The following is a 25,688-nucleotide window of genomic DNA, read 5'->3' as shown; positions in this document are numbered from 1 at the left end:
GCCACATATACCCTGACCTATTTTGTTCCACCTGCCCCCCTCCCCTTTCTCAACAGCATAAAACCCATCATATTCCTACTCCTCAATTCTGAAGAAAAGTCACATTGGACCCAATTCCTCGGTTTGTCTCTCCGCAGATGTTGCCAGACCTGCTGTTTTCTTCCAGCACTTACTATTTCGGATCTCTGGCATCTGCAGAACTTTGTGTTTATCTAATTTAATGTTTGAGGGATGCACCTTGTGCGTGAATTGGCTGGCTTCTTTGCCTCCATACTTACAGTTGCTGTACTTGGCGCTTATTGGGCTGTGAAGCAGAATGGGTGGTCCGTCTTTCAATGTACTGGTGCCAGTCACTGGAAGGTCCCTGGTGCCAGAGCAAAATTAATTAAAACTAGCATATGTTTCCGGTGTTAAAATTTACAATGGAAACCAGCCTTGTAAACTTGTTGAACGTGTTGTAATTGCACCCTTTCACCAATGGGGGTGCAAAATAGGCAGTTTTCCATTTCCGTTCTCTTTTTCTAATAATCTTTATTCGTGTCACAAGTAGGCTTACAGTAACACTGCAATGAAGTTAGTGTGAAAAGCCCCTAGTCGCCACACTCTGGCGCCTGTTCGGGTACACCGAGGGAGAATTTAGAATGTCCAAATTACCTAACAGCATGTCTTTCGGGACTTGTGGGAGGAAACCGGAGCACCCGGAGGAAACCCACGCAGACACGGGGAGAACGTGCAGACTCCGCACAGACAGTGACCCAAGCCGGGAATCGAACCTGGGACCCTGGCGCTGTGAAGCAACAGTGCTAACCACTGTACTACCGTGAATTGATACTTGATTTGATTTATTGTCATGTGTTTTGAGGTACAGTGAAAAGTATTGTTCTGCCTACAATCCAGACAGATCATTCTTTTTATGAAAAAACATAGGACATAATAAATACACAATGTAAATACATAGACACCAGTGTGGTGCAGTGGTTAGCACTGCTGCCTCAGGGCACATTCTCTCCGTGTCTGCCTGGGTCTCGCCCCCACAACCCAAAGATGTGCAGGATAACTGAATTGACCATGCTAAATTGCCTGTTAATTGGAAAAAAAGAATTGGGTACGCTAAATTAATAAATAAATACGTAGACACCGGAATAGGGTGAAGCATACAGAGTGTACTACTACTCAGTAGAGAAGATGTGTGAAGAGATCAGTTCCGCCCATAAGAGGGTCATTCAGGAGTCTGGTTACAGCAGAGAAGAAGCTGTTTTTGAACCAGTTAGTGCGTGTTCTCAGACTTTTGTTTAACCGCAACACATCAAGAGTAAGGAATGTATGACTCAATCATGTGAACTGAATAATGATTGCACGCTGTGGTCTATTAACCTCCTGCTCTCTAACCCTGCTTGATCTGAGGACCATCTTCAAAGCATCCCGACAATGCCAGAAGGAGGCCATTCGAGTTTGCACCGACCATTTGAAAGACCACCCTACACGGACCCAACCCCCGCCCTATCCCTGTAACCACACCTAACCTTTGGACACTTGAGGGCAATTAAGCATGGCCAGCCCACCTAACCTGTACATCTTTGGGCACAGTCATAGAGTTTTACAGCACAGAAAGAGGCCCTTCGGTCCATCATGTCTGCGCCAGCCGTCAAGCACCAATCTGTTGTAATCCCACTTCCCACCACTTAGTCCGTGGTCTTGCGTGCTCTGGCATTTTAAGTGCTCATCGAAATGCTTCTTAAATGTTGAGGGTTCCTGTCTCCACCACCCTTTCGGGCAGCGAGTTCCAGATCCCGATCACTCTGGGTGCAAATGTTTTTCCTCAAATCTCCTCTCATCCTGCTTACCTTTAAGTCTATGTCCCCCTGGTTATTGACTCCTCTACTAAGGGGAGAGGTTTCTTCCTATCTACCCCATGTATATCCCTCAATTTTGTACACCTCAATCAGGTGGGGAGCAAGTGGAACAGAGCATTTGTAGGCAGATTATGGAAACCTGCAGAGCAAGTAGGGTTGTGATAGTTGGGGATTACAATTGCCCTAAACTAGACTGGGAAACTGCGAACTTACTGATCCTACCACCAACATTGATGTCTCGGTCTTGGATCTCGTTGTGCAATGCCACGGGAAACTGTCTGGCAAATTCTATGGATAGAATGTATGCTGTTGAGTTAAAACCGCAAAACTATTGTACTTCATTTGAAAGGAAAACACTGCATTAATTGGTGATGCTCAATTTGTTTCCGCATGTAACCACGGCCCAATTTTAACATGTAATCTTGCCTTCCGTGACAGGCTGAACAAACCCTTGACTTTGTCAGAAAAGATTGTGTACAGTCACCTCGATGACCCTGTGAACCAGGATATAGGCCGTGGGAAGACGTACCTGCGCCTGCGACCCGACAGGGTGGCCATGCAGGATGCCACCGCCCAGATGGCCATGCTTCAGTTCATCAGCAGTGGGTTATCTCGAGTGGCCGTGCCTTCGACAATCCACTGTGATCACTTGATCGAAGCTCAGATTGGAGGAGAGAAAGATTTGGCCAGAGCCAAGGTAACTTATTGAGGGAAAAGCATTTGAATTATTTGATGAGATTCTATTTAAATGTAAATATTCTTCTAGCACACCAGCATTCAACCCTGAGGCGTGCCTGTTGCAATTGTCTTCACCTTTTGTGTTTCGCTCTCACTCCTTTACCCTCCCGACAACATGTGTCAGGGTAAAGAACATCATAGAATCTCAACGACACGGTGGCACAGTGGTTGGCACTGCTGCCTCACAGCGCCAGGTAAAATTCCAGCCTTGGGTGACTCTCTTGTGTGGAGTTTGCATGTTCTCCCCGTGTCTGCATTGGTTTCCTGTGGGAGGAAACCGGAGCACCCGGAGGAAACCCACGCAGACATGGGGGGGGGGGGGGGAGACGTGCAGACTCTGCACAGACAGTGACCCAAGCCGGGTCCCTGGCGCTGTGAAGCAGCAGTGTTAACCACTGTGCTAACATGTTGCCTATCTATGTCCTATTAGGGACACAGGAGCTGATAGGTGCTTTAAAGTGCAAGGCAAAGCTCGAATACTTAACGAGTGCATTGTGTAAGTGTTTACCTGGAGGAACAATGTAACAGTAAAAGCAGAGATAGTGGATGTGATGAGTGGTGGAAAGGCTATGCTGGGTGTAGATAAATACCCTGCTTTCGATGGCTTGCATCCCAGATTTTTAAGGATGTAGGAGTGGAGACGGAGGAAGGGTTGGCCATAATCTTTCAATCTTAGCATTGTCGGAGGATTGGAGAGTGTCAGGTGTAACAGCCATATTCAATAAAAAGTGCAAGGACCGTGCAAGAGCAACTGCAGGCAGTTAGTTTAACATCGGTGGTGGGTAAGGTTTTGGAATCCTTAATCAGGGGGAAAAAAATCAGCAGGCGGTTGGAGTAAATTAAGGAGAGCCAGCAAGGGTTTGTGAAATCAAAACAAAACACTGCGGGTGGTGGAAACCTGAAATACAAACAGAAAATGCTGGGAAAACCCAGCAGGTCTGGCCACGTCTGTGGAGCGAGAAACCGAGATAACGGTTTGACTCTTTATGACTCTTCAGATCTCTGCAGAGTTATACGGACTTGACACGTTAACTCTGGCATCATCTGTGTTGGGAAATTGGGCTTCTGAGTTTTCCCGGCATTCTTCATTTTAATTAAGGCGTTTTAAAAGACAGATTAAATCTAACTGGTGTAAGGGCAGCACTGCAGCCTCACGGCGCCAAGGTTCCAGGTTTGATCCTGGCTCTAGGTCACTGTCCGTGTGGAGTTTGCACATTCTCCCCGTGTTTGCGTGGGTTTTGCCTCCACAACCCAAAGATATGCAGGGTAGGTGGATTGGCCATGTGAAATTGCCCCTTAGTTGGAAAAATGAATTGGGTACTCTAAATTTTTTTTTAATCTAGCTGATGTTTTTGAATTAATGGAAGGTTGATGATGGGAATGCAGTGGATGTTGCCTAAATGGATGTCACAGGAAGTATTTGGCGAAATACCACAAAAGGCTGGTTAGCAAAATTGAGGCTTATACAAGGAGGGCCAGTTGGATTAAAAATTGGCCAAAATACTGTAAGCACCGAGTGGTGGCAGATGGTTGTTTTTTTCAGACTGGAGAATGGTAGCCAGCGATGTTTCCCAAGGGCCAGTGCCAGAACTGCTGCTATTTTTGCTCCGTATAAATGACTCTGATCCTGGAATATGGAGTAAAAGTTCAAAAGTTGGCAATGATACCAAAGTTGGAGAAGTGGCAACCAATGAGGATGATATGAGTCACCTGCTATAGGACGGAGGCAGGTTAGCAGAATGGGCAGACAGACAAGTAGCAGCTGGAATTTAATAATTATCTTTAATATTGTCACAAGTAGGCTTACATTAACACTGCAATGAAGTTACTGTGAATAATCCCCTAGTCGCCACATTCCGGCACCTGTTCGGGTACACTGAGGGAGAATTCAGAATGTCCATTTCACCTAACAAGCACGTCCTTCGGGAGTTGTGGGAGGAAACCGGAGCACCCGGAGGAAACCCTCGCAGACTCGGGGAGAACGTGCAGACTCTGCGCAGGCAGTGACCCAAGCCGGGAATCGAACCTGGGACCCTGGCACTCTGCCACCGATAGACAGGTGCTTGATGGCCGGTGCAGACACGATGGCCGAAGGGCCTCTTTCTGTGACCCAAGCCGGGAATCGAGCTAAGGACCATGGTACCGTGAAGCAACAGTGCTAACTACTGTGCTAGGTGATGCATTTTGCCAGAGGTGATAGTGAGAGGCAATATTGACTCGATCTTAAAATCTAGACGTCTAAAGAATGTGCACGGCCGCGGCATCTGGGGATGGATGTGCGTCGATCTTTGAAGGTGACAGGACATATTGATGGTGGCTAGCAAAGCATATGGGATCCTGGACTTCATAAATAGAGGCAGTGAGTACAAAAAACAAGGGGAGTTATTAGCTCTAATTGGATGCGCAGGTTAGGTAAATTGCCCCTTAATTTGGGGGGAAAAAAAGAATTAGTTCCTCTAAATGTATTTAAAATACAGTTCCAGTCATCATACTTTAGGAAGGGACTGAAGGTCCTTCAGAGAATGTAGAGATTTACCAGAATGGTTCCAGGGGTTTGGAGGTGGGGGGGGGGGGGGTAATGTTGGTTAAAGAACAAAGCAAAGTACCGCACAGGAACAGGCCCTTCGGCCCTCCAAGCCTGCACCAACCATGCTGCCCGTCTAAACTAAAATCTTCTACGCTTCCAGGGTCTGTATCCCTCTATTCATAGATACATAGAAGATAGGAGCAGGAGGAGGCCTTTTGGCCCTTCGAGCCTGCTCCGCCATTCATCACGATCATGGCTGATCATCCAACTCAATAGCCTAAACCTGCTTTCTCCCCATAGCCTTTGATCCCATTCTCCCCAAGTGCTATATCCAGCCGCCTCTTGAATATATTTAATGTTTTAGCAACAACTACTTCCTGTGGTAATGAATTCCACAGGCTCACCACTCTTTGGGTGAAGAAATGTCTCCTCATCTCTGTCCAAAATGGTTTACCCTGAATCCTCAGACTATTCATGTATTTGTCAAGACGCCCCTTAAACGTCACTATCGTACCTGCTTCCAACACACCCTCAGGCAGCAAGTTACCCGCTACTGTGTAAAATAACTTTTGTTGTGCATCTCCTGTAAACTTTGTCCCTCGCACCTTAAACCTTTGTCCCCTAGTAGTTGACTCTTCCACCCTGGGAAAAATCTATCCCACTCTGTCCACGCCCCTCATCATTTTGTAGACTTCTATCCGGTCGCCCTGGTTAGGTTAGATAGGTTGGGGTAGTGCTTGGAGCGACCGTGATTTGAGAGGGGTGTTGATAGAGGAGTACAAGATTATGACAACTCTTCCATTAGCTGATGGTTCAAGGACTGGCAATGTAAATTTAAGATTTCGGCCAAGAGATGGAGAGGGAGTTAGAGGGAGAACTTTTTTTTAGAAACCAGTCAGTGATTTCAAAAGGAATTTGGATGAGGGCAGCACGGTGGCGCAGTGGGTTAGCCCGATGTGCCCACGGCGCCGAGATCCCAGGTTCGATCCCGGCTCTGGGTCACTGTCCGTGTGGAGTTTGCACACACTCCCCGTGTCTGCGTGGGTTTCACTCCCACAACCCAAAGATGTGCAAGCGAGGTGGATTGCCCACGCAAAATTGCCCCTTAATTGAAAAAAATGAATTGGGTGCTCGAAACTTTATTTAAAAAAAAAAAAAGAAGGAATTTGGATGGCCACTTTACGGAAGTCTCGAAAGACGTGCTTGTTAGGTGAATTCTGAATTCTCCCTGTGAACCCGAACAGTCGCCGGAGTGTGGCGACGAGGGGCTTTTCACAGCAACTTCATTGCAGTGTTAATGTAAGCCTACTTGTGACAATAATGAAGATTATTATAAACTTGAGGCCATGGGGATAGAGTGGAGTGAGGGACTGACTGGAATGTTCTATGGGAAGCCAACCTGGAATCAGAGGGACAAATGGCGTTGTGCTGTAAATTACTTTAAGTAATTTCAGTTAAATGTGGTCCACACCAAGTGTGGTCAGGCCCACATATGGTTGACTCCCCTGGCATCATCGTATGACCTGCAGGTAGAATCTATAAAGGAAGAATAAATAAAAGATATTTCATGTATTAAAAAATCTATCACAGTTATATGCTTGCTTTTGGATGAATTTCTTTTGTGTAAATGTCTGAAACATGTAACCTGGTAAATTACAGATTACAAGCAAATGAAAAAGGGATTAATAATTTTCATTGATTAATATCTTGGATTTCCTTGCTTCTTAGTAAGAGGCTGCTATTGGGCAGTTTGATCTCAGTAACTTGTTTTCACATTGGTCACTTAACCTGTCGTATTTACTTTGTAGGAAATGAATGAAGAGGTTTATGACTTTTTAGCGACGGCAGCAGCGAAATATGGCGTTGGCTTTTGGAAACCCGGCTCTGGTATCATCCACCAGGTGAAGTGATCCCCACTCTCCCCTTCGAGTTTACCCCGCAGCCCCAGTCAGCCACAAACTGAATAAACATGGAGGGAGATCTTTAAATATGACAAAGCCCCGAGACGTGAACACACAGGCAGAAAACAAGTTCACAGTCGGCTGAACGTTTTCATTTGGGGAAAGTTTGGTTAACATTTTTGGCAGTGTATCCTCTGCTTCCATCAGATATAGTGACCAACTCCCCTTGGGGCTCTGAATATCATTTTGCAATCACTCAGTTAAGTGTGTGTTAGAGCAATAACTGACTTGCTTATATTTGTTGCGATGGTCTTGTTTGAAGATAAGTGGCTGATCGAATTTGACCCTTAAAAGTGTGAGGTGATACACTTTGGAAGGAGTAATTCGACAAGGAAGTATTCAATGAATGGCCTGACACTGGGAAGTTTTGATGAACTAAGGGACCTTGCCGTGTTTGTCCATAGATCTCTGAAGGCAGAAGGGCAGGTTAATAGGGTGGTGAAAAGGCATATTTTATCAATTGAGGCATAGTTTACAAAAGCAGGGAGGTCATATTGGAGTTGTTTAGAACTTTGGCGAGGCCACAGCTGGAGTACTGTGAGCAATTCTGGTCGCCACCTTCCAGGAAGGATGTGATTGCACTGGAGGGGGTGCAGAGTTGGCACAGTGGTTAGCACTGCTGCCTCACAGCTCCAGAGACCCGGGATCAATTCTGGCCTGGATGACTATCTGTGCAGAGTTTGCACTTTCTCCCCTTGTTTGTGTTTGTTTCCTCCGGGTGCTCCGGTTTCCTCCCACAGTCCAAAGATGTGCAGGTAGGTCGATTGGCCGTGCTAAATTGCCCTTGGCGTTCAAAAGGGTTAGGTGGGGTTACTGGGTTACGGGGTTAGGGTGGAGATGTGGGCTTAAATAGGGTGCTTTTTCCAAGGGCCGGTGCAGACTCGATGGGCCGAATGGCCCCCTTCTGCACTGTAAATTCTATAATTCTATGAGAGGCGATTCACCAGGATGTTGCCTGAGATGGAACATTTAAGTTCTGAAGAAAGGTTGGATAGGCGTGGGTTGTTTTCTCTGGAGCAGAGAAGACGGAGAGGCGACCTGATCGAGGTGGACAAGATTGAGGGGCATGGACAGGGGGGATAGGGAGCAACTGTTCCTCTTAGTTGAAGGATCAGTTATGGGGACACAAGTTCAAGGTGAGGGCAGGAGGCTTAGGGGGGATTTGAGGAAAAACCTTTTTACCCAGAGGGTGGTGACGGTCTGGAGCGCGCTGCCTGGGAGGGTGGTAGAGGCGGATTGCCTCACATACTTTTGAAAGTACCTGGGTGAGCACTTGGGACGTCACAACATTCAAGGCTATGGACCGAGTACTGGCAAATGGGATTAGGTAGGCAGGTCAGGTGTTTTTCATGCATTGGTGCAGTCTCAATGGGCCGAAGGGCCTCTTCACTATTATTCCGTGATTTCTGTGTGGTTCTTTATCTTTTCCCGGGATATGAGTGTCACTGGTAAGGCCAGCATTAGTTTCCAATCCCTGATTGCCCCTTGAACTGAGTGACTTGCTCGGCCACTTCAGAGGGGCAGGTAAGAGTTGATCCCATTACTGTGGGTCTGGAGTCGCGTATAGGCTAGACTGGGTAAGGGCAGGTGGTGAACCAGATGGGTTTTTAAGGCAATTGATAGTTTTGCGGTCACCACCACTGAGACTATCTTTCATTACTGAACCTTTTATGAATTGAATTTAAATGTCACCAGCTTCCCAAGCAGCCCAACTCGAATAGGAGTAGGAGGAGGGCATTCACCCTGTGAAACTAATCGGCCGCCATTCATTTTACAATTTTTTTTTTCCATAGAATTTACAGTGCAGAAGGAGGCCATTCGGCCCATCGAGTCTGCACCGGCTCTTTGAACGAGCACCCTTCCCAAGGTCAACACCTTCACCCAATCCCCATAACCCAGTAACCCCACACAACACTAAGGGCAATTTTGGACACTATGGGCAATTTATCACGGCCAATCCACCTAACCCGCACATCTTTGGACTGTGGGAGGAAACTGGAGCACCCGGAGGAAACCCACGCAGACACGGGGAGAACGTGCAGACAATGAACCAAGCCTGGGAATCTAACCTGGGACCCTGGAGCTGCGAAGCAATTGTGCTAACCACCGTGCTACCGTGCTGCCCGCTTACAACCAGAGTAGATCTTGACTGCATCACCCAGGACAAAGCAGCTCACTTCGAGCATTTTAAACATTCACTCCCGCCACTGCCGACGCACAGTGGCAGCAGGGTGTACCATCCACAAGATGTACCACAGCAACTCGCCTTCGACAGCACTTTCCAAACCCACTACCACCTCGAAGGACGCAGGGAAGCAGGCGTGGGAACATCGCCACCTACGAGTTTCTGTCCAAACCCCACATCATCCTGACTTAGACCATAAGACATAGGAGCAGAATTAGGCCACTCAGCCCATCGAGTCTGCTCCGCCATTCAATCATGGCTGATATTTTTCTCATCCCCAATTCTCCTGCGTTCTTCCCATAACCCCTGATCCCCTTATTAATCAAGAACGTATCTATCTTGCAATTACATCGCCGTTCTTTCACTCTCACAGGGTCAAAATCCTGCAGCTCTCTCCCTAATAGCAGATAAGCTACAGAGGTTCAGGAAGGCACCACCTTTACAAGGGGCAATTAGGGATGGGCAATAAATGCGGGCCTAGCCAGCGATGCCCACATCCCATGAATTAATTAAACAAAAAAATTGCCTATCTTGGTTCCATCTCATCAGTCTTAAGTTTGACATTTTCAATTGATGCCAGCATAACCAGCTTTGAAGGTGAGAGCTCAAGATGCCCAGTCTATTTTGGGGTTTATAGCTGGGGTATAAGGGCGGCACGGTGGTTAGCACTGCTGCCCCACAGAGCCAAGGACCCAGGTTCGATCCCGGCCCTGGGTCACTGTCTGTGTGGAGTTTGCACATTCTCCCCGTGTCTGCGTGGGTTTCACCCACACAAAGCCAAAAGATGTGCAGGGGAGGTGGATTGGCCACGCTAAATTGCCCCTTAATTGGGCACTCTAAATTTATTGTTATGGGCCAGGGTTTAGAGAACCCCAAAGTGTATGATGGAGTTCACCTGACCCACAACTTTTAATATTGTGGTATGGGGAGCACACGGCCCACTCTACAGGTGTGGGACAGCAGAAATGGAAAAGTATTTTTTAAAGCAAAACAATGTTTATTCTATGAACTCAACTTAACCTTTTTAAAACATAGTGAACATCTTAGCAACCATCAATTCAGATACAACCCCCAAAGAATACAACACTAAGTAATCCTTAATAACTTCCCAAACAACATCCAGAAGACAAAAGAAACACCTTTTAACAGAAGCACATTTGGTTTACATTCACTCCTGAGAGCATTTATAATTCTGAATTCACCAAATGATCAAGAGACAGTCTTTTCATGGCAGGGAGATCAACCGTACACCTGCTCTGTCTGGCTTCAGCTCCAACACTGAAAACAAAACTAAAACAAAAGTAAAAAGCTGACAGACAGCCCAGCTCCACCTACTCTCTGACATCACTGCAGTAATAAACACCCATTTCTTAATGGTACTTTCACTACAGATACTTATATACACACCCATTTCTTAAAGGTATTCTCACATGACACCTACCCCCAAGAAAAAAAAAGCCATCAACTTCAAGATGGTTTCATTTTTCACCTTTTCACTATCCTTTAAGAAATGCACACAGTAAATATACTTTTTTGTTTCAAAAAACAACACACGCAAACAGGCATAATAATATAGTCCATTTTTTTTTGTTTTTCTTCCTCCAACTGAAATCCTCGATTGACCGTCTCTTTGAACAAGAAGGTCTCTGCACAATCCGTCCATTTCTCTATGCCTCGGCATTTCTCTTTAAAGTCAGATACTTTAGTTCAATCTGATCAGAGTCCCTTGTAAATCTCCAACACAGGAGCATTGGTTATCACAGCTTTCAGGCAGTCAAATGCCTGTTGGCACTCCGCTGTCCACTGGAATTTGTTACGCTTCTTCAGCAAGTCCATCAGTGGAGCAATCGCGCTTCAAAACATTTGCACAAATGTTCGATCAAATCCACTCATGCCAAGAACTCTCATTATTTCCCTTCGTCTTGAAGGTATCGGAAACTCCTCAATAACTGTTGGTTTCACATCCCGTGTGACCATTCGACCCTGTCCGATTGTATGGCCAAGGAAGGTGACTTGGGCTTTTCCAAATTCACTTTTGGCTAGGTTTATCACCAAACCCGCTTCCTGAAGTCGATCGAATAACTCCATCAGATATTTTAAATGTTCTTTCCATGTTTGGCTGAAAATGACCAGATTGTCGATGTATACCGCACAATTGCGTAATCCTGAAATGACTTTGCTAGTTAACCGTTGAAATGTGGCTGGTGCGTTTTTCATGCCAAATGGCATAACTTTGAATTGGTATATACCATCTGGAGTCACAAAAGCTGAAATCTCCTTTGCCCTTTCGGATAAAGGTACCTGCCAGTAACCTTTAAGTAAATCCAGTTTGGAAATAAAAGCTGATTGTCCCACTTTCTCAATGCGATCCTCCAACATGGGATAGGATAAGAGTCCGTTCTTGTAACTGCATTAACCTTTCTATAGTCCACACACAACAGTTGGGTACCGTCTGGTTTAGGTACCATCACTATGGGTGAGCTCCATTGGCTGCAACCCACTTCAATTATGCCATTTTTCAGCATACTCTCAATCTCTTTGTTGACCTGTGCCAATTTTAAAGGGTTAAGTCTATATGGGTGTTGTTTGATTGGAACAGCATTTCCCACATCTACATCATGTATAGCCATTTTAGTACTTACCAATTTATCTCCACAAACTTGCCCATGTGATATCAATAACTCTTTCAGGTCAGTTCGTTTTTCCTCTGGAAGGTAACTCAACAATTTATCCCAATTTTTAAGAACATCCTCGTTTTCCAATTTAATTTAAGGTATGTCAAATTCACAGTCATCTGGATTTGGTTCGTCACTTTGAGTTAGAATCATTAAAACCTCCTTTTTCTCTCCTTCCCTTTCAAAGTACCTTTTAAGGATATTCACATGACACACTTGGTGAATCTTTCTTCTGTCTGGTGTTTTTACCACATAATTCACCTCACTTAATTTCTTTTCAATCTGATAAGGTCCACAAAACCTAGCTTTTAGAGGTTCACCTACCACTGGTAACAATACTAAAACTTTATCTCCACTGGCAAAACTACGAACTTTAGAATTCTTGTCCGCTACCCGTTTCATCACAATTTGTGCAACTTTTAAATGTTGTCTAGCCAATTCACCTGCTCTATTTAATCGTTCCCTAAAATTTGACACGTAATCCAACAGTGTAATTTCCGATTTCTCACTCACCAATTTTTCCTCAATCAATTTAAGTGGTCCTCTTGCCTCATGACCAAAAATTAGTTCAAAAGGACTAGCATAGTCAATCCACCTAACCCGCACATCTTTGGACTGTGGGAGGAAACTGGAGCACCCGGAGGAAACCCACGAAGACATGGGGAGAACGTGCAGACTCCAGACAGTGACCCAGCCGGGAATCGAACTTGGGACCCTGGACCCGTGAAGCAACTATGCTAACCACTGTGCTACCATGCTACCCAAAGGAGGAGGGACTTTTTCCACTTGAAGAGTCTGGTTAAGGAACAATTTAATAGCAGCCATTAAGTTTGAAGGAATATGAAAGAATGAATAGGGAAAGATTGCTTCCTCTGGTTACCGAGTCGGTGATGAGGTGATTATCAACTTAAAAGGTCTGAGAGGGAGGAGTGGGCTCTGAAGTATTTTCTACATTGAACCAGCGAATGATTGGGTCCGAATCACTTTCAGCTTTTTAGAAAGGGTGGGATAAGTATTTGAAACGGAGTAAAACAAAGCTTATGGGAGTGCACAAGTTCAAGGGATGAGTTTTGTTTTGCCCTCTGAAAGAGCCAGCAGATTCGATGGGCCGAGTGGCCGTCTCCTGCGCTGTCCGTTTCTGTGGTTACATGGATTTGGCTGAGTGATAATACTGTTAAATAGTCTGCAGCACTCGCTGTACAAAGTCATGGCTCAGCGACTGGGTGACCAGTTCCTGTGAAGCTCCGGAAAGACTGCGGAGAAGTAAGTACACGGTGCGCAGCCTCCACTGTGTAATGACAAACTTGTGATTTTCTTTGCAGATTGTTTTGGAGAACTATGCCTACCCTGGCGTCCTACTGATCGGCACAGACTCCCATACTCCTAATGGTGGTGGTCTGGGTGGTGTGTGTATTGGAGTTGGAGGAGCAGATGCAGTCGATGTGATGGCAGGAATCCCGTGGGAGCTGAAATGCCCAAAGGTAAAGTGTCTGCGTCGATTTGTTAAAATTCTAGATAACTTGAAGCTCACCTAGAACCGCCTGTTTCTTAAAACTGAATGGCGGACAACAAAAGTTACAATAATGACTTGAGTTTGGTTAGCATTGCTGCCTCACAACGCCAAGGACCCAGGTTCAATTCTGACCTCCGGTGTGTGGAGTTTGTACGTTCTCCCCGTGTCTGCGTGGGTTTCCTCCGAGTGCTCCGGTTTCCTCCCACAGTCCACAGATTTGCGGGGTACATGGATTGGCCGTGCTAAGTTGCCCCGATGTGTCCAAAGGTTAGGAGAAGCTATGAGGATATGGTGGGGGGGGGGGGGGTTTGGACCTAAGTGGGGTGGTCTTTCGAGGGTTGGTGCAGACTCTATGGGCCGAATGGCCTCCTATGCCGTAGGGATTATCTGACAGATTAGTGGGCAAATGGCGTGCCCCTCAGCAATGCGGCAGCCTCCAGAGCCCATCTCCCGTCCACTGACCATTACATTGGGTCAGCTGAGCTTAACCAGGACGGCAGCAAAGATGTGACAATTGAGCCCATTGCATGGAGCTGGGAGGATTGACTTCTGCAGCTGATCAGCATCTACTGGTGTGTATGGGTGGTGGGCAAGAACCAATCTGGACGTGTCTGTGACACCTCGGTGGTCAACTAGGTTTCCCACTCTCGCTGGCTGGGCCAATTCACCAAAACTGATCATTTAAAAATTGCTGGTATGTTGGCTGCTAATGGCAAAACCTTAGTTACACTACACCCAGCGTGCTATTTTTATATCTGGGCACCTATCCTTAGGAAGGTAATATTGGCCTTTGAGGGAATGCAGTGTAGATTTCCCAGAATGGTAGCTGGACACCAGAGATTAAATGACCAGGAAAGATTGCACAACCCAGGATTGTCGTCTCTGCAATTTAGAAGATTAGCGGATAATTTAATTAAAGATCTCAAGCTATTTGGGTGAACTGCTAGAGTGGATAGAAACTCGTTCCACTGGTTGGACAGTCTAGGACATGGTTTAAAAACTGGAGCCAGATCTTTCGTGAGTTAAATTAGGGAATGCTTCTGCATGCCAAAGGCTGGTAGAAGTTTGGAATTCTTTTCAACGGCAATTGATTCTCAGTCAATTGTTAATCTTAAATCTGAGATTTATTGGTTAACAGCAATCAAAGGTGTTAAAAGGAAAAGGTGAGTATATATGGAGTTTGGTCACAAATAATATTAGACGTTTTAGTTGCTGTGATATGAAGAGTCTAAAGTTCTGTTCCTTTTTCACAAACACACATTTATTTCAGTCCAACAGCCTTTGCACAAAACTCTAACGATACATCACCTGACAGAGGCCACCTGAAGCCCCTTTACGTATCAGTGTCAATTAATGGATACTTAACATAAATGAGACAACTAATTGCAACGTCTCTTAACCCATTACTTAACAGTCTCCCCTTCCTTGGAGAAAAACAATAATTAGGTGAAAACACAATTTCAAGAAACTCAGAAACACACACATGATTTCCCCCACTTTTTTTTTTGTTTGGACGAGAAAGAAAAAACAAACAAAAAGAAAACAGTCACAGAAACAAGCACCCTTCATTAACAATATCCAAATGTTTCTGTGAACTAGCCCCTCTTTTCGTAAAACAGTCTGACAGTTGATAGCTACTGTCGACCCATTTAATTTTTGTTATTTCCCCTCTGTCCAACATCTGCTTCAAACTTGCGATGTCTATCCGTAACCTCTTTTCATTGACACTTTTTGTAGAGTGCACATTTTCCCACAGGGATTTATTGTCAATGTGACAGTCAATAGATATATTACCCAAATCCCAATATTTCTGTCAATATCATACTTATAGAAAAGGCCATATCCACCTCCTGTACAAGGCTTAACGTCTCAGCAGCCAAAGTGCTTTTTACCACTCTCCATATTTTCTTTGTTTCCCACACAAGTGGGCAACATTTACCATTGTTCCCCAAAAGGAAATTATAAAACCTCCTGCGCTTGAAACCCCATCACATAAATTTGGGTAGGACGCATCACTATAAACTATGAGTTTCAAGTGCCTACGGTCACCTAAAACCGGGAACTTCAAAACACACTCCTGCATTTTTAGTTTGGCCAACGCTTTATTTGCTCTTATTATGTCTTCCACTCTGGGATCATTCATTTTTGTACTCAACTCTAAGACATCAAAACTCACGTCCGGTCTAGTCTGTCTACTTTACCAGTTCAGTTGCCCAATTAAACTTTGCAGTTGCTCTTTTTCTATCTTTGAAACCATTGCGTCTTTTTGTGAAACTCGGCCACGACCAATTGCTATTGGGCTGATGCTTTCCAAATAAGATTGCTGACGTAAAGTTGCCCCTAACTTAGTCTGTCCAATTTCCAGTCCAATATATTTAAGTGCACCGGAAGCCTGACGTCCAACCCTGAATTCTTTCCTCAAACCAGAGATTACAATAGCTTCAAAATCACTAGTCCCACCCCACAAAAAATCATCGACGTGCATCATAAAAATGCCAGAAAGATTTCCTTTATAGTGCCAGTAAAACATTGCAGGATCTGCTTTCAACTGGCAACAGCCTAACTTTAACAAAACTGACCTTACCGAAAAATACCAGACTCTAATGCATCATTTAATCCATATACACATTTGTTCAACTTCCAGAGTACCCCTTCTGTGTTAGCTGCTTCTTTAGGAGGACGGAGAAAAATGTCTCTCTGGAGCTGATGCCCCTGCAAAAAGGCAGCTTTTATATCTACAGATTTGCATTCCCATGCCTTTGTGGCTAATAGCGCCAAGAAGATCTTTAAAATAACCTTTCCTGCTGTAGGTGAATCTACACTTAAATCCTGATCTTCTAAGTTTTCTTCAAATCCCCTTGCCACAAGCCTGGCCTTTGCCTTATAAGTTCCATTCGGAAGAACCTTTTCCGTGCAAATCCATCTGTGGGATAGAGCTCTTTGTCCCCTATCCGGTACTTCCGTGTATACCCCAAATTCACTCCAACTATGCAATTCTTGCTGTTTAGCTTCTTTGATAACTTTTTCATCTAATTTATTTGAAGGCACAAATCTCACGTGCATGTGGGCTTCTACTCCTATTAGTATTCGTAGTCTTACTCATGTTCCGAGATCTTGATAAACTACGTCCCCTCTCCCACCTGGTATCTCGATCTGTACTGCTACTGCTTGATCTTTCCCTTCTGCTGTGGGATGTTCTTCCAACAGTTCTCGACCTTTTCCTGTGGACCTGTTCACTATCCGATGTGCTATCTGAACTGGCAATGCATTTCTGTGCCCTCCATTTTCGAACTTTGTGTTCCCAATCCATTGTCTTAACTCCTTCCCCTGAATGCTGTACATTCAACCAATGTTTATACTTTCCAGTGGCCCTCCCTGCTCTACTAATAACAGTTGCATCCTTCCATTGACTAGACCCTTCAGGCAAGTATGTCACTTTTGTACCAACCTTTGGCAGTTGCCCTTTCGGAAAAATGGCCTGTTCTAATTCATGAGAAGTGTTGTGTTCCTCCACAGAATTCCTGTCTATATTAGTTAATTGGTCCTCATAGTTGAAAATGAAAATCGCTTATTGTCACAAGTAGGCTTCAAATGAAGTTACTGTGAAAAGCCCCTAGTCGCCACATTCCGGCGCCTGTTCGGGGAGGCTGGTACGGGAGTTCTGTAACACATGCGTACCAGATGACTCTGGTTCCTTGTCATGTCTGTCTGCTCTGTCTAAATTTGAAAATTTGTAATCTGTACCCATTATCCTTGATGAATGTACCCTAACAGTTTGATTACCATGTTGCAAAATAATTGTTTTGCCATCTATGCCCTGTTCGTAGCAATACGATTTCGCCATCCTGTTACTAGTGTATCTTCCATATTCTGCCTTATTGCAGGCTGACCTATTTGGGTCATCAGAGCCATCGGAATCGAATGTTTCCCCAGAAACGTTTGTAAAGCTTTTGTCATCTGTTCGAATAAGGTATCCTTATCAGTAAACTGAACTCCTGTCAAAACCAGGAGCCTATCCATGTTGCTCACTCTAGCACAGTCAAGTAATTTAAAGGCCAACACAGACTGTGGAAATTCCAGGTTGTGTTTCTGCAGCCTTTTATATAGTCTGCCAAATTCCATTGTATAGTCTTCCATGGAGATATCCTCCATTTTCCGGAACTTATCAAAATCCGACCATGCTTCATACGCACTTAACAAGTTATCTTTCTTATAACTCTTATCCATATATTGTAATAAAGTCTCCAGACCTCCTTCTGAGTCTAACTCTTCCAATTCCAGCTCAGAAAGCACTTTGTTTCGGATTTTACTGTCATATGGTAGAGAAAGAGCCAATGCCATACCTTGTTTTCTCTTTCCCAAAGCAGTTACCTTAGTCCACATAACTACTGCACTTCTCCATTGGTCGTACGATTCCCTTTCAGAAAATAAGGGAGGATAGTCATATCCAGCCATCTTTATCCTGGGTTCAGCCATGTATCTTTTTTTTTTTCTTTTCTCACTCAGTCCTTGGTTTGATCTGGAAAAGTTGTATCTTTCAACCCTTCACATTTACACAGCAACCATCCTCTGCTACCAATTGTTAGACGTTTTAGTTGCTGTGATATGAGTCTAAAGTTCTGTTCCTTTTTCACAAACACATTTATTTCAGTCCAACAGCCTTTGCACAAAACTCTAACTATACATCACCTGACAGAGGCCACCTGAAGCCCCTTTACACATCCGTGTCAATTAATGGATACTTAACATAAATGAGACAATTAATTGCAATGTCTCTTAACCCATTACTTAACAAATAAGACCATAAGACTTAGGAATAGAAGTAGGCCATTCGGCCCATCGAGTCTGCTCTGCTATTCCATGAGATCATGGTTGATCTGATAAAATCCTCAACCCCACTTGCCTGCCTTATCCCCACAACTTGATTCCCTGACTGATTAAAATTCTGTCCGTCTCAGCCTTGAACACACTTAACGACCCAGCCTCCACAGCGCTCTGCGGTAAAGAATTCCACAGAATCACTATCCCCTGAGGGAAGAAATTCCTCTCATCTCTGTCTCCAATCGGTGACCCCTTACTCTGAGATTATGCCCTCTGGTCCTAGACTCTCCATCAAGAGAGGCGCACACGGTAGCAAGGGGCAGCATAGTGGTTAGCACTGCTGCTTCATAGTGCCAGGGTCCCAGGTTCGAATCCCGGCTTGGGTCACTGTCTGTGTGGAGTCTGCACGTTCTCCCCGTGTGTGCGTGGGTTTTCTCTGGGTGCGCCGGTTTCCTCCCACAAGTCCCGAAAAACGTGCTTGTTAGGTCATTTGGACAATCTGAATCCTCCCTCTGTGTACCTGAACAGGTGCCGGAGTGTGTCGACTAGGGATTTTCACAGTGACTTCATTACAATGTAAGCCTACTTGTGACAATAATAAAGATTATTATTAAGAGGAAACAACCTCTCAGCATCTACCTGTCAAGCCTCCTGAGAATCCTATATGTCTCAATAAGGTTACACCTCATTCTTCTAAACTCCAATGTGTAAAGACCATAAGACATGGGAGCAGAATTAGGGCTCTCGGCCCATCGAGTCTGCTCCGCCATTCAATCATGGCTGATATTTTCTCATCCCTATTCTCCTGCCTTCTCCCCAGAACCCCTGATCCCCTTATTAATCAAGAACCTATCTATCTCTGTCTTAAAGACACTCAGTGATTTGGCCTCCACAGCCTTCTGCGGCAAAGAGTTCCACAGATTCACCACCCTCTGGCTGAAGAAATTCCTCCTCCCGTTTTAAAGGATCGTCCCTTTAGTCTGAGATGGTGTCCTCTGCTTCTAGTTTTTCCTACAAGTGGAAACATCCTCTCCACGTCCATTCTATCCAGGCCTCACAGTAATCTATAAGTTTCAATAAGATCCCCCCTCATCCTTCTAAACTCCCAACGAGTACAGACTCAGAGTCCTCAACCGTTCCTCATACGACAAGTTCTTCATTCCAGGGATCATTCTTGTGAACCTCCTCTGGACCCTTTCCAAGGCCAACATATCCTTCCTTAGATACGGGGCCCAAAACTGCTCACAATACTCCAAATGGGGTCTGACCAGAGCCTTGTACAGCCTCAGAAGTACATCCCTGGTCTTGTATTCTGGCCCTCTCGCCATGAATGCTAACATTGCATTTGCCTTCCTAACTGCCGACTGAACCTGCACGTTAACCGAGAATCGTGAACAAGGACTCCTAAGTCCCTTTGTGCTTCTGATTTCCTAAGCATTTCCCCATTTAGAAAATAGTTTATGCCCAAGTTCCTCCTTCCAAAGTGCATAACCTCACACTTCTCCACATTGTATTTCATTTGCCTCTTCATTGCCCACTCTCCTAGTTTGTCCGAATCCTTCTGCAGCCCCGTTGCTTCCTCAATACTACCTGTCCCTCTACAGATCTTTGTATCATCTGCAAACTTAGCAACAGTGCCTTCAGTACCTTCTTCCAGATCATTAACGTATACTGTGAAAAGTTGTGGTCCCAGCACCGACCCCTGAGGCACACCACTGGTCACCGGCTGCCATCCTGAAAAAGGCCCCTTTATCCCCACTCTCTGCCTTCTGCCAGTCAGCCAATCCTCTATCCATGCCAGGATCTTACCCTTAACACTGTGGGCTTTTAACTTATTTAATAGTCTCCTATGTGGCACCTTGTCAAAGGCCTTCTGGAAATAAGGCCCAACCTACTCAACCTCTCCTGATAAGAAAATCCTTCCAAACCTGGGATTAGCTTCTCTGGACTGCTTCCAATACCAGTGTATATTTCCTTAGATAAGGGGACCTAATCTGTTCACAGTATTCCAGGTGTGGTCTAACTAGTGCCTTGTATAGTTTTAACAGGACTTCCCCATTTGTATACTCGTTACACTCCGTCATGATCTCATTAAATGGCAGAATAGACTCAAGGGGCTGAGTGGATTCCTATTCCTATCAAGGGGTTACAGGCCCAATTTAGTACTGGCTAGTTGCCGGATTCATGTCCTGCACTGGTATATAAGTGGAGTTTAACTACCATCCAGGATTGCGGCAAGGTAGTGCTTTTTGGAGGGAGGGTTAGAAGGCACAGTCCTTCAGGTCTAAGGGTAACCATTTGCTATGTGCAAAATCCAAGACTGGTTAAAACGCAGCCCTAGAGTGGGTCACCTTCATACTAGCATTGGAAAATTGTTTTACGGTAATATACAAAGATTGGATCACTGGTGCTGGCAACGGCACTGCTCCTGTTTGCCCCAGGGAAATAATTCGGGAGGGGTTCGGTGGTGGTGGCCACGTTGAAGACACACATGGAGGCTAGAGGCAAGGATGACATGGATGCCAATCCGAGGGCATCGTGGGTTTGAGTCAGCGAGGTTGGATGCTGGGTTTCGGGAGTGGGAGGAGCGAGGGGTGATGGAAATGAAGGACTTGTTTCTAAATGGGTGGTTTGCGAGGTTGGGGGAGACGTTTAGGATCCTGCGCGGGGAGGCTTTGAGGTATATGCAGGGGCGGGATTTCACGCCAAAGGTTTTCCCCACTTTCCCAGTGGCACTGCCCTCCCTGTTGGAGGGGGTGCTGTCGGTGATTGGTCTGTGGGAGGGAAGCAGGGGGGTGCCTTCTTGGTGATCTATGGGACGATTTTGGAGGGGGATTATGGTGTCTCTCGAGGGGGTTACGGCCAAGTGGGAGCAGGAGCTGGGGATGGCATTGTGGTGTGAGGTGTTGCGGAGGGTGAATGCCTCAACCTCTCTTGTGCGAGGTTGGGGTTGATACAGCTAAAGGTAGTACATAGAGTGGACCTGACGAGGTCGGGGATGAGCCGGCTGTTTGAGGGGGTGGAGGACATTTGTGAAAGTTGTGGAAGGGGCCCCGCTTCCCCACCCTGTACCTCGGCGTGGCTGGGGGACCTGTTGGAGTTCCTGTATTTGGAGAAGGTCAAATTTGTTTGGGGGGTCGGGGGGAAGGAAAGAGTGAAAGATTCCGCAAGAGTTTGGGTTTGTTTGTATTACGTTTTAAAGAGATGGTTACCGTTAACTGTTAAAGGTGGGGGTTGGGGGGGGGGGGGGGGGGGGGAGGGAAGAGTGGGGTTTCTGTTCCAGGTTATTGGAGGGGGGGTTGTTTTTGTTTTATGTTTTTTAAAAAACATTTTATTGAGGTATTTTTGATATAGTAACAACAACAAAATAAACAATATACATGAAACCATAAACATAGTGCAAAAGCCGTTTTGTTTTGTTATGTTATGTCGTGTAATAATAATCGCTTATTGTCACAAGTAGGCTTCAATGAAGTTACTGTGAAAAGCCCCTAGTCGCCACATTCCGGCGCGTGTTCGGGGAGGCCGGTACGGGAATTGAACCCGCGCTGCTGGCATTGTTCTCCATTACAAGTCAGCTGTTTAGCCCACTGTGCTAAACCAGCCCCAATACACCAGTTGTATATTTAAAATGTTAAAATATTAAAACGTGGCAGCACGGTGGCGCAGTGGGTTAGCACTGCTGCCTCACGGCGCCGAGGTCCCAGGTTCGATCCCGGCTCTGGGTCACTGTCCGTGTGGAGTTTGCACATTCTCCCCGTGTCTGCATGGATTTCACCCCCACAACCCAAAGATGTGCAGGGTAGGTGGAGTGGCCACGCTAAATTGCCCCTTAATTGGAAAAAATGAATTGGGCACTCTAAATTTATTTAAAAAAATATTAAAACATGAATAAAAATATTTTAAAAAGAAGATTGGATCACTCTGCTCCTCCCTGTGTTCAGGTTTCCAGTGTGGTAATTCTGGAGGAAGCTGGTTTCTTCTTCGGCCTTCTTGGAATGTTTTGAAATAAAGCAGTTGTTTGTTTCTTGTTTAGGTTATCGGAGTAAAGCTGACGGGGCATCTGTCAGGCTGGACGTCGGCCAAAGATGTAATCCTGAAAGTTGCTGGCATTTTGACAGTTAAAGGGGGAACTGGTGCAATAGTAGAATATCACGGGCCAGGTGTGGAGTCCATATCCTGCACAGGTACACACGATAGAGGAGTCTTTCTGTAGTGTCGTGGTTATCATGTTTGCTTAGATGACACCTGGTTCAAAACCAGGCAGAAACATTACTAAATCCTAGTTTGAGAAATGCTACCGTGGGGCAGCATGGTAGCATTGTGGATAGCACAATTGCTTCACAGCTCCAGGGTCCCAGGTTCGATTCTGGCTTGGGTCACTGTCTGTGCGGATGCACATCCTCCCCGTGTGTGCGTGGGTTTCCTCCGGGTGCTCCGGTTTCCTCCCACAGTCCAAAGATGTGCAGGTTAGGTGGATTGGCCGTGCTAAATTACCCTTAGTGTCCAAAATTGCCCTTCATGTTGGGTGGGATTACTGGGTTATGGGGATAGGGTGGAGGTGTCGACCTTGGGTAGGGGGCGGTGGCGTCGTGTCGATGTCACTGGATTAGTAACCCTGGGGTCATGGGTACAAATCCTCTGGGGGCACAGGTACAAATCCTCTTGGGGCACGGGTACAGATCTTCTGGGGGCACGGGTACAAATCCTCTGGAGGCACGGGTACAAATCCTCTGGGGGCACGGGTACAAATCCCACCGCGGCAGCTGGTGGAGTCGAAGTTCAACTGTTTTTTAAAATTCTTGAATGGGAAATTAGTGTCAGAGATCGGTTGTAGTAAAAACCCAGCTGTTTCACTAATGTCCTTTAGGGAAGGAAATCTGCTGTCCTTACCCGGTCTGGCCTACATGTGACTCCAAACCACGGCAATGTGGTTGACTCGTAACTGCCCCTCTGAAACGGCAAATCCTGCTGGAATTGGGTGCATTAGTGGCGATGGGTTAGGGCGTGTTAAAATACTCTCATGAAGTCCATTTTGGCAGCCAACACGCCCTGTTGCATGTGGATAATGGCCGTTTGGGCGAGGTACCGGAGGCTCACTAGCTGTGGGCACGTACACTCAGCGAGGGAGCAATTCTCTCGGGACAAATGAAAATTAATGAGAAGAGGAAGTTGAGTTTGGTCTCTTGCCACTTCATCCACATTGAGAAAGGGGAAACAGCTCTTTTATTGGAGCGTGAGGCGGACAGATTGGATGTCAGATCTCCACAACCACTCGGGGCAGCTTTTGAGTGATCAGTTGAACAATAAAGGTGCCAGCTGTGCAGCTTTAATCGAGACCCACCAGATTTTAATTGCCTAAACTTTGATAGCAAATCCAACGGCATGTGGAATTGAGAGATGGGTCGAGGGTGGGAAACATGGGTTTAGGACGTGGGGACACTTTGGACCAGCAAGGTGTAGTATCTGGTATTCCACATGATTCTTGTTGGGACTGTACCTATTTAAGAATTGAGGGTACAATGCCCAACATTTTCTGATTACAAATTGGAAGTATTGCAAATTGTGTCAATTTAATTAGATATTACCAGTGACGAGTGGTTCTGGTGAAATAGAGAGAGCTGGTTTCCATTGATCGAGATGGTGGTGAGAACTCAATTTCAACAAACAAAGAACAAAGAAATGTACAGCACAGGAACAGGCCCTTCGGCCCTTCAAGCCCGTGCCGACCATGCTGCCTGACTAAACTACAATCTTCTACACTTCCTGGGTCCGTATCCCTCTATTCCCATCCTATTCATGTATTTATCAAGATGCCCCTTAAACGTCACTATCGTCCCTGCTTCCACCACCTCCTCCAGTAGCGAGTTCCAGGCACCCACTACCCTCTGCGTAAAAAAACTTGCCTCGTACATCTACTCTAAAGCTTGCCCCTCTCACCTTAAACCTATGCCCCCTAGTAATTGAGCCCTCTACCCTGGGGAAAAGCCTCTGACTATCCACTCTGTCTATGCCCCTCATAATTTTGTAGACCTCTATCAGGTCTCCCTCAACCTTCTTCGTTCCAGTGAGAACAAACCGAGTTTATTCAACCGCTCCTCATAGCTAATGCCCTCCATACCAGGCAACATTCTGGTAAATCTCTTCTGCACCCTCTCTAAAGCCTCCACATCCTTCTGGTAGTGTGGCGACCAGAATTGAACACGATACTCCAAGTGTGGCCTAACTAAGGTTCTATACAGCTGCAACATGACTTGCCAATTCTTATACTCAATGCCCCGGCCAATGAAGGCAAGCATGCCGTATGCCTTCTTGACTACCTTCTCCACCTGTGTTGCCCCTTTCAGTGACCTGTGGACCTGTACACCTAGATCTCTTTGACTTTCAATACTTTTGAGGGTTCTACCATTCGCTGTATATTCCCTACCTGCATTAGACCTTCCAAAATGCATTACCTCACATTTGTCCGGATTAAACTCCATCTGCCATCTCTCCGCCCAAGTCTCCAAACAATCTAAATCCTGCTGTATCCTCTTACAGTCCTCATCGCTATCTGCAATTCCACCAACCTTTGTGTCGTCTGCAAACTTACTAATCAGACCAGTTACATATGCCTCCAAATCATTTTCGAAACTACAAACAGCTAAGGTCCCAGCACTGATCCCTGTGGAACACCACTGGTCACAGCCCTCCAATTAGAAAAGCAACCTTCCATTGCTACTCTCTGCCTTCTATGACCTAGCCAGTTCTGTATCCACCTTGCTAGCTCACCCCTGATCCCGTGTGACTTCACCTTTTGTACTAGTCTACCATTTACGCAAAGAGTGGTGAGGCCGTGGAATGCTCTACCTGCAACAGCAGTGAACTCGCCAACATTGAGGGCATTTAAAAGTTTATTGGATAAGCATATGGATGATAATGGCATAGTGTAGGTTAGATGGCTTTCGTTTTTTGACTTCCCATGTCGGTGCAACATCGTGGGCCGAAGGGCACTATATCGTTCTATGTTCTATGAGGGACCTTGTCAAAGGCCTTACTGAAGTCCATATAGACAACATCCACTGCCCTACCTGCATCAATCATCTTTGTGACCTCCTCGAAAAACTCTATCAAGTTAGTGAGACACGACCTCTCCTTCACAAAACCATGCTGCTTCTCACTAATACGTCCATTTGCTTCCAAATGGGAGTAGATCCTGTCTCGAAGAATTCTCTCCAGTAATTTCCCGACCACTGAAGTAAGGCTCACCGACCTGTAGTTCCCTGGATTATCCTTGCTACCCTTCTTAAACAGAGGAACAACATTGACTATTCTCCAGTCCTCTGGGACATCCCCTGAAGACAGTGAGGATCCAAAGATTTCTGTCAAGGCCTCAGCAATTTCCTCTCCAGCCTCCTTCAGTATTCCGGGGTAGA

General features: G+C 45.7%; 1 protein-coding gene across 2 annotated transcripts in view; it reads left to right on the top strand.

Annotated features, from left to right (window-relative positions):
• The window catches only part of aco2 (aconitase 2, mitochondrial), a 99,684-nt gene that overhangs the window by 15,918 nt on the left and 58,078 nt on the right, over positions 1-25,688 (top strand). For both annotated transcript variants that reach the window (XM_072491989.1, XM_072491988.1), the window contains exons 3-6: positions 2,292-2,550; positions 6,927-7,019; positions 13,262-13,420; positions 22,310-22,460. In XM_072491989.1, the coding sequence (XP_072348090.1) occupies positions 2,292-2,550; positions 6,927-7,019; positions 13,262-13,420; positions 22,310-22,460 (662 nt within the window). The remainder of the gene's footprint in view (positions 1-2,291; positions 2,551-6,926; positions 7,020-13,261; positions 13,421-22,309; positions 22,461-25,688) is intronic.

The sequence above is a fragment of the Scyliorhinus torazame genome, chromosome 29, assembly GCF_047496885.1.
Source record: "Scyliorhinus torazame isolate Kashiwa2021f chromosome 29, sScyTor2.1, whole genome shotgun sequence".
Taxonomy (NCBI): domain Eukaryota; kingdom Metazoa; phylum Chordata; class Chondrichthyes; order Carcharhiniformes; family Scyliorhinidae; genus Scyliorhinus; species Scyliorhinus torazame.
Note: the sequence above shows the minus strand (reverse complement) of the source record. Positions and strands in the feature narration are given on the sequence as shown.